We start from the raw sequence: 13535 nt of genomic DNA, 5'->3' as shown, positions 1-13535 counted from the left end.
AGTAGCCCCAGAACTAACACCCCATTCAGTAGCTTAAACAGTCACTCCCTCCATCTTAGCAAGCAAGGACTGTTGAGTACAACACCATAGGTTACACTCAACATTAGCTTAGGCTAACACTCTGCAAATAAACGTATGACCACTTTGAAAAACAGAGTGTTCAGTGGCATGACCAGTTGCACTTGCATCCACTGTGATGAAGTGCTTTGGGAGGTTGATGATAAGGTTGGAACATCTGGTCAGTAAAGATATATACATCAGGATGCTCTTTATCAACTACAGCTCAGCATTCAATGACTGAAGTCACAGTCTCTGAGAAGTAATTCATTAACTAAGTCAACTTAGGAGTAACTCATTCACAATGTAAATATAATTAAATACATAAATTCAAAAAGTAAATCCATTAAACTTTTGGACTGCATATAGCATCTGGAAGCATATTTTAGTTACCAACTTGCTTTTCATGTCATGCTCCTGAGTCTGCAGGATAAACAGAACTTGCCTGGATCTGCAATGCTTATTAGCCCATACACATTGCATAATAATTCCATTCACCTTGTTTTGGATTTTTGGCATATTTTAATAGGCATGATCTTTTGAATTCAGATCCCAGATAATCCAAAATGTAAGATTGCAGCAACATGTTTAAGGTATGGTAACATTTATCAACAATTAGTATCACTTATCAAACTTTTTATGATTCCTAGTAGTACTGGCAAATATCCTTCTTGATAAATCTGCAGTGCTTATTCACTTATGGTGCAGATCTGCAAGCTGTATTAAAACTCTTGGGATAATTTGTGATTCATTACAATACGACCTGAAAAACAATAACCTAGATAATGTTTGGGTGCGTTACAATCATAAAAACAAAAACAACTGGAATAAATCAAAACAAAGATCGATGTTATAAAGCAAAATTATCTTAAATTACTTGGTAGCTATTGATGGGAGGGATAGAGAGAGAATATATTGACTACAATTCCCTAAGTAGCGACCTTGAATTTTAAACAGCTATAGATAAGGATATGTTTGCATCTTGTGGGAGAAATTGGAAACGGCAAATTACAGTATTAAGCAGAGAGAACTGGCAACAGCGGCTTTGGGCAAGTCCACGTCTGATATGTGGAGGACGTTTAAAAACAAACTGGACAAACTACAGGACAGGTATATTCTAGTGAGACACTGGGTAAGGATGGCAAGGGCAGGGAACCTTAGACGTTGGGTGGTGAACTTAGTCAAGAAGGAAAAGGAAAAAATATGCAAGGTTTAGGAAGCTAAAATCAAACAACCCTTAAGGATTATAAAGAAGCCAGAAAAGAACTCAAGGAAGGAATTAGGCAAGCCAGAAGGTGCCATGCAAAGTCCTCGGTAAGAAGGGTTAAAGAGATACATGCATCAAAAGCAAAAGGATAACCAGGGAGAGGGTAGGATGATTTTTTAACTGCATTGCATTTGTGGTTTCTAAATGACAATAAACTGAATCTGAATCTGAATCATTCTATGATTAAAGGTGGGAATACATGCTGGGGGCAGAAGATGTGAAGAAGGTGTTAAATGAATACCTTGTATCAGTATTTACAAAGGAGAATGTGGAAGATAGGGACACAAGTGTGAAGCGTGCAACAAGCTAGGGCATTTTGAGATAAAGGAGTCACAAACAAGAGAAAATCTACAGATGCTGGTAATCCGAGTAACACACACACGCACACATACGTAATGCTGGTGGAACTCAGCAGGCCAAGCAGTATCTATGGAAATAAGTACAGTTGACGTTTCGGGGAAAAACCCTTCGGCAGGACTGGAGAAGAAAAAGAGAGCAGTAAATTTAATAGGTGGGGGGAGGGGAGAGAGAACCACCACGTGATAGGTGAAACCTGGAGGGGGAAGGATGAAGTAAAGAGCTGGGAAGTTGATTGGTGAAAGAGACAGAAGGCCATGGAAGAAAGAAAAGGAGGCAAAGAGCACTAGCGGGAGGTGATAGGCTGACAAGGAGATGAGGTGAGAGAGGGAAAAAGGAATGGGAAATGGAGAAAGGGGGTTGGGGGGACATTACCGGATGTTTGAAAAATCGATGTTCATGCCATCAGGTTGGAGGCTACCCAAAATGGAATACAAGACGTTATTCCTCCAGGCTAAGTGTGGTCTTATCATGACAGTGGAGAAGGTGATGGATCAACATACATCAACAACCGCATTGGTGCTTCGTTGACTGCATCATTGACTTCATCCACTTTGCCTCCAACTTCCACCCTACCCTCAAATTTATCTGGTCCATTTCTGACACCGCCCTTCCCCTCCTCAGTTTCACTGTCCACTGATGTCTATTACAAACTCACAGACTCTCACAGCTACCTAGACTACACCTTATCCCACCCTACTACTTGTAAAAACACCACCCCCTTTTCTTCATTCCTCCATCTCTGCCGCATCTGCTCACAGGATGAAGCTTTTCATTCTAGAATGAAGGAGATGTCCTCGGGGCTTTCTATCTTCCACCATCAATGCTACCCTCAGCCACATTGCTTCCATTTCACACATCTGCTCTTACCGCCATTCTCCCGCCACCCTACCAGAGATATGGTTCCTCTTGCCCTCACCTACAACTCCACCAGCCTCTGCGTCCAGCATATAATTCTCTGAAACTTCTGCCACTTCCAATGGGATCCCATCACCAAGCACATCTTGCCCCCCCCCCCCCACTTTCCTTTTTCTGCAGGGATCGCTCCCTACATGACTCCTTTGTCCAGTCGTCTCTCCCCACTGATCTCCCTCCTGGCACTTATCTTTACAAGTGGAACAAGTGCTACACCTGCCTATACACCTCCTCCCTCACTACCATCCAGGGCCCTAAACAGTCCTTCCAGGTGAGGCAACACTTCACCCATGGGTCCATTATGGTCATTTATTGTGTTCAGTGCTCCTAGTGTGGCCTCCTGTACATCAGTGAGACCCGACCTAGTTTGGGAGACCGCTTCGCCGAGCATCTGTGGTCCATACACCAGAACAGGAACTCCCAGTGACCACCCAATGTAATTCCCCTTTCCATATGTCCATCCATGGCCTCCTCCACTGTCGTGATGAGACTACACTTAGGTTGGAGGAACCACAGCTTATATTCCATTTGGGTCGCCTCCAACCTGATGGCATGAACATTGATTTCTCAAACTTCCGGTAATGCCCTCCACACCCCTTCCACTCCATTTCCCATCCCTGTTTTCCTCTCTCACCTCATCTCCTTGCCTGCCTATCGCCTCCCTCTGTGCTCATTCCCCCTTTTTCTTTCTTCCATGGCCTTCTGTCTCTTTCACCAATCAACTTTCCAGCTCTCTACTTCATCCCTCCCCTCCCCACCTATCACCTGGTGGTATTCTCTCCCCTCCCCCTCCACCTATCACCTCCTCTCCTCTGTTTTGTTTTTCCCTCCAGTCCTGCCAAAGGGTTTTGGCCTGGAACATTGACTGCACTTTTTTTCATAGATGTGCCTGGCCTGCCGAGTTCCTCCAGCATTTTGTGTGTATTGTCTGAGATAAAGGAGATAGTGTTGGGTCTCTTAAAGAACATTAAAGTGGATAAGGCTCAGGTCTGAATAGATTATTAACCTCTGGTTATTGACAGAGGCAAGAGAAGATCTCTGTCTCCTTTCCAGCCACAGGCAAAGTCTCAGAGGACTGCTGACTAGCTGATGTTGTTTGATTATTCAACAAGTAAAATAGGGATAATCCTAGAAATGAAAGACAAGTGACTATAGCTTCCAGGATTAGGGAAGTGGGTGGGAAACTACAGGAGAGGATTTTTAGGGATAGGAATTGAGCATCTGAAAAACCATGATCGAATTGGCCTTGTGTGGGACAAGTCATGTCTTACTAACTCAATTGTGTTTTTTAGACTATGAAGATAATTCTGAGAATGTTATCTAGATGGATTTTAGTAAGCTTGACGAGGTCTCTCATAGAAGGATCAATCAGAAGGTGAATGCTGAATTGGCTGTTTTGATTCAGATATGGCTTTCTCCATAGAAGACAGGTGGTAGCAGTTGAAGGGATTTATTCTAGCTGACAGTCTGACACTACTGGTGTTACGCAGGGATCTGTACTGGGACCTCTGCTGTATATGATACAGTATATATAACGGGCCTGGATAAAAATGTAGATGGTTGGGTTAGTAAGTTTGCAGACGATACTAAGATTGTCTACATTGGCCACAATCTGCCAATCAGCAAAAGATATTGTGGGATGTAGATCAGTTGCAGATATAGGCAGATGGTGTGGTGTTCCATCCAGTTGAACGTGATGTGTTGCACTTTGAAAGATCAAATGTAAAGGTACCGCACACTGTTAATGGCAAGACTCTCAACAGTGTTAATGTAGAGAGGTTCTTGGCATCCATAGCTCCTTGAAAGCAGCTGCACAGGTTGATTGGATGTTAAAGGCGACATATGGCACATTTGTCTTTATTAGTTGAGGGATCAAGCTCAAGAGTCAGGAAGTTACATTGCAGGTTTACAAAACTCTAGTTAAGCTGCATCTGGAGTACTCCATTCACTAGTATTCAGTCTATTATTGGAAGGATGTGGAGATTATGAAAAGGGTGTAGAAGAGATTTATCAGGATGGACAAACTTTTTCTGGAGCAGTGGAGGCTGACAGGAGATCCAACAGAGCAGGGGTCCCCAACCTTTTTTTATGCCACGGACCCCTACCACTAACAAGGGGTCAGTGGACCACAGCTTGGAAACCCCTGTGATAAAGGGTTAAGAGATTATGAGAAGAATATATAGTATCTTCCCCACCACCAAGTCAAAATGTCTTGGGTATGCATTTAAAGTGAGAGGAGGAAGTTAAAAGGAGGTGGGGGAAGTTTTGTTTACAAAGAGAGTAAATACAATGCCTGGGTTTTGTGGTGAAGACAAATATGATAGAGGCATTCAAGAGGCTCTTCGATAGGCACATGAATGGGCAGAGAATAGTTGGATATGGACTTCGTGTAGGCAGAAGGGATCAGTTTAGTTAGGAATTTAATTGCTATGTTAATTAGTTCAGTACAGCATTGTGGGTCAGAGTGCCTTTTCCTGTACTCTACTGTTCTACGTGCTATTGAGAAATGCAAATTACCTGAGACAATCATGAGGAAATAACTCTGGCACGAAGCATCCTGTGGTAGATACTGCATAATATTCCAGTTATTATCCAGAAGGTCTTCTACATTAATACTGCCTTCATCGTCCTCTGAATGAACCTCTTCAATATCATTGTCACTGTTTTCATCAATGTCAAGTTCCTCTGCTTCTTTATTACTCTCAGCCTTTACAAAACAGAAATCATCACACAGATCAGTTTTGTTATAAAAGCAAAAACCAGAGTTATTAGCAAAGCAAACCATTTAATGCTGCACTCATTACTATCTTCTTTGGTGGCAGAGTTGAAATGTTCCATAATGGGCACAGCCTTATGAACTCTCACTGATTAGAACCCTATTTCAGGGACTCAGCTGGTGTCCTTTGTCTTTGCTTGCTGATCAATAGCAACTACTTTGGGACCTCAACTATCTAACAGGTAAGTAAGGGAGTTGTAAGTGTAGATGTTTTGCTACTCTACTGCCCTCGATGAGGTGTTGTAACATCAACTAGACAATCAGCCAAGCTTCATTCAAAAGCGTCACGACAGTCAGGAAATGGCCTCCTAGCTCCTTTGGTTTATTGCACTCAATGGCATAACATAGCGAATAAGGAGTGAAAAATCAATGCTTCTGCTGGGGAAACAACAGGATGGCTTTAGTTAGAAACTTTTTTTGCTCCTAACATAAACCTCTGGCTTACAGCCAGACAATGTACTTTTATATTTTCTACTTCCTGGCTGTGCAGGAAGTGCCCTAAAACAAATCTGAAACTGCTTATTAAAATAAAAGCTGAATGAGCTTAACATAAATCAACTACTTGAAAGGCAGAACAGCTGTTTTCCAGGGTGAGCTGCATGGAACTGTGCCACTGGCCTTGTGCACTCACGGCAGTAGATGGGGCTATGAGATTTTGCACAATCAGCATTTGGGTGACATCACTAAAATGTAGTGATGCAAATTCAAGGCTAACAAGAGTAAAATCAGATGCATCACTCAGGACAGGTCAAGGCACCAGGTGTATATATAGTAACAATGCTCTTGGGACATGTGACCTTCTACATTTCCCCAGCACCACCAATAACCATAATTAAGCTGAAAAGGCTACACAGTCTGGTACTACTGCTCAAGTTCAAATTCTTTGCCATCTGACTGTACGTCTGAAACAATGTTCCACAGGACTACGATGCACCCACAGAACATATCACACACAGCACATAAACCAAAATATTACCATAAATAAGCTAACAAAATTCAAGATGAATGTAGTACGCAGCACGGGTAAACAGTAAACAGCTCGCTGTCCTAGTGACAAGACCTTGTGGAGGCAGGGTATTCAACTGGTCCCACAGCATGAGGGAGAAAGCTGTTACCCAGTCTGGAAGTCATAGTCCTGATGCTCACGTACTTCCTTCCTGATGGTAGTGGATCAAAGAGATTGTGGGATGGGTGGTAGGGATCCTCAATAACTCTTCGGGTCCTTCATCTGCAATGCTCCAGGTAAATGTCACAAAATGAGAGGGAGACCCCCAGTGATCCTCTCAGCGGCTGTCATCAATCAATGCTCCACAGGGATCAATGGTGGGACTGCAAATACTTACTATCTATATTTATGGCAAGGATGAAAGGTGTAATGTAAACAAATTTGCTGATATAAATATAGATGGGCTTGCATGTTGTCAGGAGGACATGAAGAGTGAGCAAAGGGTATATAAAGTCGTTAGGTGAATGGGCCAGATGTTAGCATAATGTGGAAAAATCTGGTTATCCACTTTGAAGGAAGAATGAACAAGCAAGTTGTTATTTAAATGGAATTGGACTATAGAAAGTTGAAGCATAAGTAGATCTGTGGCTCCTGGTACATGAATTACAAAAAGATAGTATATGGATATGGTAAATAATTTGGAATAGATAAGGTGGCACAGTAACGCATTATGTAGTGCTTCATACCTATTTTGGTCAGGATTCAATTCTCGTCTCCAAAGCTGTTTTGTATGGAGTTTGCATATTTTACTTGTAATCTTATACAAGTTTTTCCACTGGGTGCCCTGTTTCTTTCCACACCATAGATGGTGGGTTATCTTAAGCACAAAATAGAACTTAAGAGCATGCACAAGAGAATAGATTACTGGGATACAAGTAGGGCAATAGGATAGCTTTGAGAGCCAGTATAAACTCAATGGGCGAATGCTCTCCTCAAATATACGTGGATTTATGGAATTCGTTGCCACATACAGCTGTGGAGGCCCAATCATTGAGGGTGTTTAAGGAGGAAATTAGTCAGGATATCAAGGGATTTGGGGGAAAAGCCGGAAATTGGAACTAGATGGGAAAATAGTTTAGCTCATGGTGGAGTGGCAGAGCAGACTCAATGGGCTGAATGGCCTACTTCTGCTCCTTTGTCTTGTTTATCTTGTGATATGAAAGTTCATGGAATATTGGATCTTCATTCCAGGGTACAGAATATAAAATTAAAGTGAAATTATGATACAATTTCCCAGGGTGTTGATGAAACAACATTTGGAATATGGTTTTGGTTTGCATATTTGAGAGGGTATATACTTGCAGTGGAGGCAGTGCAGAGAAGGTTTACCGAGTTGAATCTGTGTTTGAGCTTAGGTTGATATCTGTAGCAATGTGACCGACTCTTAAGCATACTCAAATGCCACCCAGTTTTAGGAAATAAGGGACAGACAATGCTAGCCTTGCTCATGACACTTGAACCCTAGAAATGAATACGTTTTATAAAACAGCTGAAGCATTTTGTTAGCAACCCCCCATAAATCATCTCCTATATAAATGTCAAGACTCAAAGTGATTTGTGGTTTTGGTTTCTGTTGTGCTTTCTTGTACCAATTGTAAGCCCATAAAATAGCTATGTCCTGTGCACCATGAGATCCAGCAGCATAGTTATAGATCTTTTCCTTGAGCTTTTGATGAGTCATCACATGTATAATGGAAAGATGAAGTATACCAATTATATTAATTCAATTAGAAGTAATATTCAGCCTTGAAATCCATTTACTGTTTCAATTCATCATAGATCAGAACCAACCTTTTAAATAATCCCAATGACACTTGAGTAAAAGGTTTCTGGAAAAAGTTCTTTAAGTTGCAATCACTTATTCTTATATCAATACATACAGATGGACATTTCAAAATCAAATTGAATAATACATGACCTGCAAAGACCATCTAATAACTTTAGATTAGACCACATACCTCTCCATTGAGATTGTCAAAATGAATTCTTCCCTTAATACCTCCATAATTGGCTGGATCCATCCAAAGCATGAACTCCCAGCAGCGAGAAAATGAGATGGAGAGGGAATGAAAAATCTCACGGGAATGAATGCTGCAATTTTGAGTTTTTTTTAAAAAAAAAGAGAAATTATATAATGTATTTTTTCCACAAATGCCATAGAACCTCTGATTGCTAAATTAGGACACTAATTCCAAAAGACAGAAAATATAAAACAAAGATCCATCAAATTTCCCAGATCTCTCTCCTAGTGACATGAGCTCAAGACCAGTACTCAGCTTTTCTCTCACCGAGTCTTATCTATAGCGAAATATGAAATCAGTACATCAAATATGAAGCTACAACATCCACAACTATTTGAAAAACTGAATAACATTCAAGAGGCATCACAGTGCTACTGAAGTTCGGGGTGGAGTCTGCAGCTCAATTCTGGCACCTTCGCTAAGGAGTTTGTATGTTCTCCCCATGAGAGAGTGGGATTTCCACTGGGTGCTCTAGTTTCCTCCCACAACCCAAAGACATACTGGTTAGTAGGTTTACTGGTCAATGTAAATTGGCCTGTGTTTTGGCAAGGGTTAAATAGGTATGTTGCTGAGTGCTTTGGTTCATTGGGCCAGAGCGGCCTGTTCCATGCTTTATCAATAGATAGATAGACAAATAAAAACAGATTTATTGAGTCATTACCTGGGCACGTCTAAATCAAAGGATAAACTTGAAATTGTACAACACTTTACTACATGCCCCAAATAATCCGTAGCTTTTGATGAATTGAGTATTGCCACTGCCAAACTGGTAAACTGAGCAGAAAATTTGGATATATTATAGGTTGGCAATTAAAGACCAATTTTGGTAGTGGTGTTTACCATAAGATATTTTAATCTAGCTTGAAGAGAGCTATAAAATCTTGTACATTTATCTGAACAGGAATTAATGCCTTATATTACGATGTCACTTAGAATTATTAGCTACTTCAGATAAGTCAAGCCACTTTCCCTTTCACATTCAATTGCAAGCAAAGATTCTGTATTTAAGACCATTGTTTGATTTAAAATAACCGATTCAGAAGAAAGAGTTGTGCCAATAAACAATTGAAGCCAATCATTCCGAACAGCACAGCCACAGATGCTAGGAGCTTGGTGGCTGGTGTAGCAATGAGAATTTGCTATCAATTTTGACCAGACATAAAGCACTACTATATAGATGTTCATACAAGAAGAATGGAAAGAAAAATCAAAAAAGTATACATGTACTTTTCTGGCATTTTCAGAGTAATGCAAATATAAACTTCCAATCTGAAATAACATTGTTTTTTTTTGAAGGGAATCAAAATCCATCTCTGCTAATAGGCAACTGCTTAAAGCATGTTCTTACACGCAACTTTTGAAAACTTATCATTGTTAATTAAAAAGCCTATTTGTTTTATTACCTTTTTGTGATATATTCCACATATCCTATTGAATCCTCAATACGCCGCTTTTTGGTGCACAGTATTATACGATTGAAATTGGCATAGATCACAGATGAACCCAATCTTTTGAACTCTGCTACCAGCCTACATGATTGAAAAATATCAAAATAACTTTTAGCCAACTTGCATGTATGCTTGGCGTAACTTGTTTCTTAACAATTTTACACTTTCACTTTATAGTGCAAGTTGAAATTTGTACTATAGTTCAACACTAATGTAGGAACAGTGACTTATTGGATTTTTATATTTCTTATGCTAACACATGATGAAAATTTGAAGCAGGTATTTCTTATGTGAATACAAGATGAAAATTTGAACTCATTTGAACTAATTTGCTACATTACCTCTTCCACTAACTTGTTATATTCTTTCCGATTAACTAATCTATTGTAATCTCTTCAGCTCAATTTCCCTGTTGCTAAAATATGCTTCCTTCTCTTTATAAAATCTGTTTTTCAGTTAAGGTTGCAGAGGATGTGATGAAGTATTAGTCCAAAAATTCTAGTGAAGGGTGTTTGTCTGATTTTTACCAATAAGTGAATACAAGTGCAAAAGTTTCTCTAGATTAGAATAACAGGAAGCTGACAATTGCTTAGGAGGTGGTATTTATCACTGTGCACAAAAGGAACCTCAAAGGAAATACTGATAAGATTAACATGATATGTTGCTACAGATCTTCCATATTGTGGAGAATTGTCAATGAAATATTTACAAGAAAACGAAACAGCAATAATAAAATACAAAAATTTTGTAGGTGTACACCTTTCTTGCAGATGCAGGATACATTAACCCAAATTATTCAAAAATCAAAATAGCTGATACTCAAAAGGATGCCAAGTTTTCCTTACAATGCAACTACCACCATCTTATTTTTCTTTAAACAAAAGCTAGTATTATCTTAACTTACTTGTGCAATGATCCATGAAATCACATGACAAAATATATATTTTCCTCATCCTGCAAGGAAAATGTACAACTGCAGAACATTTCTTTCGTATTTGATTTTGTTATTGTTGTTTTGTTTTCTTGTAGGTTGTTAATTCACAATCCACCAAAATATGTTAGATTTAAGACCATAAGATATAGGAGCAGAATTAGGCCATTTACCATGGCGAGTCTGCTCCGCCATTTCATCATGGTTGATCCATTTTTCCTCAGCCCCATTTTCTTGTCTTCTCCATGCAATCCCTTCATGCCCTGACTAATTAAGAATCTATCAATCTCCGCCTTAAATATACCCAATAACTTGCCCTCCATACCTGCCAGTGGCAACGAATTCCACAGATACACCACTCTCTGGCTAAAGAAATTCCTTCTTATCTCCATTCTAAAAGAACACCTCTCTATTCTGAGGCTGTCTCCTCTGGTCATAAAATCCCCTACCACAGGAAACATTCTCTCCACATTCACTCTACTGAGGCCTTTCAACATTCAATAGGTTTCAATAAGGTTACCTCTCATTCATCTGAATTCCAGTGAGAAGAGGCATGGAATCATTTTCATGAACCTCCTTTGAATCTTCTCCATTATCAGCACATCCTTTCTTAGATAAGGGGCACAAAACTGCTTACCATACTCCAAGTGAGGCCGCATCAGTGTTTTAAAGCCTCTATATTACATCCTTGCTTTTATATTCTTTTGAAATGAATGCTAACATCTCATTTGCCTTCCTCAGCAATGACTCAAGCTGCAAATTAACCTTCAGGGAATCCTGCACGAGGTCTCCCTTGTTGCTTTGCACCTCAAATTTTTGAATTTTCTCTTCATTTTGAAAATAGTCTACGCTTTTATTTCTTCGAACAACATGCTTGACCATACACTTCCCAACACTGTATTCCAACTGCCACTTCTTTGCCTATTCTCCTAATTTGTTGAAGTCCTTCTGTAGCCACTCTGCTTCCTCAAAACTACCTGCACCTCCACCTACCTTTGTATCATCAGCAAACTTGGCCACAAAACCATCAATTCCGTCATCCAAATCATTGACATACAGCATAAAAAGAATTGGCCCCAACAGAAGTGACCCCTGTGGAATACCACTTGTTACTGGCAGGCAACCTGAAAAGGCTCCCTTTATTCCCACTCTTTGCCTTCTGCCAATCAGCCAATGTTCTATCCATACTAATATCTTTCCTGTAATACAATGGGCTCTAATTTTGCTAAGAAGCCTCATGTGTGGCACCTTGTCAAAAGCCTTCTGAAAATCCATATACACAACATCTACCGATTCCCTTTTGTCTATCCTGCTTGTTATTTCTTTAAAGAATTCCAATAGATTTGTTAGGCAAAATTTTCCCTTATCATGTGCCTCCAAGGATCCCGAAACCACATCCTTAACAACCAACTCCAACATCTCCCCAACCACTGAGGTCAGACTATCTGGCCTAAAATTTTCTTTCATCTGCCTCTCTTGCTTTTTGAAGAGTGGAGTGGCATTTGCAAATTTCCATTCCTCTAGAACCATGCCAGAATCTATTAATTCTTGAAAGATAATTACTAATGCTCACACGAGGAAATCTGCAGATACTGGAAATTCAAGCAACACACACAAAATGCTGGTGGAACGCAGCAGGCCAGGCAGCATCTATAGGGAGAAGCTCTGTCGACGTTTTGGGCCGAGACCTTGCGTCAGGACTAATTGAAAGGAAAGATAGTAAGAGATTTGAAAGTAGGAGGGAGAGGGGAAAATGCGAAATGATAGCAGAAGACCGGAGGGGGTGGAGTGAAGCTGAGAGCCAGAAAGGTGATTGGCAAAAGGGGTACAGAGCTAGAGAAGGGAAAGGATCATGGGATGGGAGGCCTAGGGAGAAAAATTACTAATGCTTTCACAATCTCTTCAACCACCTCTTTCAGAACCCTGGGTTGAACACCATCTGATCCAGGTGACTTAACTATCTTCAGACCTTTCAGTTTCCCAAGAACCTTCTCCCTAGTAATGGCAACTTCACACTTCTGCCCGGCACTCTCAAACTTCCAGCATACTGCTACTGTTTTCCACAACGAAGACAGATGCAAAATACTTATTCAGTTCACTTGCCATTTCTTTGTCACCCTTTACTATCTTGTCTAGCATCATTTTCCAGTGGCCCGATATCTAGTCTCACCTCTTTTTTACACTTTATACAGAAGAAACTTTTGGTATCCTCTAATATTATTGGCTAGCTTACCTTAAAGGCTTCCCAATATTCGAAGTTTCCACTGATTTTTGCTGTATTATGTGCCCTGCCTTTGGCTTTTATGTTGGCTTTGACTTCTCTTGTCAGCCACAGTTGTGGCATCCTGCCTTTGGAATAGTTCTTCCTCTTTGGGATGTACAGTATATATCCTGCACCTTCCAAATGCTCCCAAAAGTTCCAGCCATTGTTGCTCTGCCATCATACCTGCTAGTGTTCCTTTCCAATCAATCTTGGTCATCGCCTCTCTCATGCCTCTGTAATTCCCTTTACTCCACTATAATAGTGAAATATCTGACTTTAACTTCTTTTCAAATTGCAGGGTGAATTTTATCATATCATGATCACTGTCCCCTTTACCTTAAGCTCTCTAATTAATTCCGGTTCATTGCACAACATCCAATCCAGAACAGCTAATTCCCTAGTGGGATCAACTACGAGCCATCTCGTAGGCATTCTAGAAAATTCCCATCTTGGATCCAGCATGAACCTAGTTTTCCCAATCTATCTGCATATTG

At 40.3% G+C, this 13535-nt stretch overlaps 1 protein-coding gene across 2 annotated transcripts in view; it reads right to left on the bottom strand.

Moving 5' to 3' along the window:
* pole (polymerase (DNA directed), epsilon) overlaps positions 1 to 13535 on the bottom strand; it is a 149811-nt gene that overhangs the window by 19960 nt on the left and 116316 nt on the right. For both annotated transcript variants that reach the window (XM_073065749.1, XM_073065750.1), the window contains exons 41-43: positions 9803 to 9928; positions 8337 to 8469; positions 5114 to 5303 (exon numbers count right to left, since the gene is read on the bottom strand). In XM_073065749.1, the coding sequence (XP_072921850.1) occupies positions 5114 to 5303; positions 8337 to 8469; positions 9803 to 9928 (449 nt within the window). The remainder of the gene's footprint in view (positions 1 to 5113; positions 5304 to 8336; positions 8470 to 9802; positions 9929 to 13535) is intronic.

Source organism: Hemitrygon akajei, chromosome 14, assembly GCF_048418815.1.
Source record: "Hemitrygon akajei chromosome 14, sHemAka1.3, whole genome shotgun sequence".
Taxonomy (NCBI): domain Eukaryota; kingdom Metazoa; phylum Chordata; class Chondrichthyes; order Myliobatiformes; family Dasyatidae; genus Hemitrygon; species Hemitrygon akajei.
The sequence above is the reverse complement of the archived record's forward strand: the minus strand, read 5'-3'. Positions and strand labels throughout refer to the sequence as shown.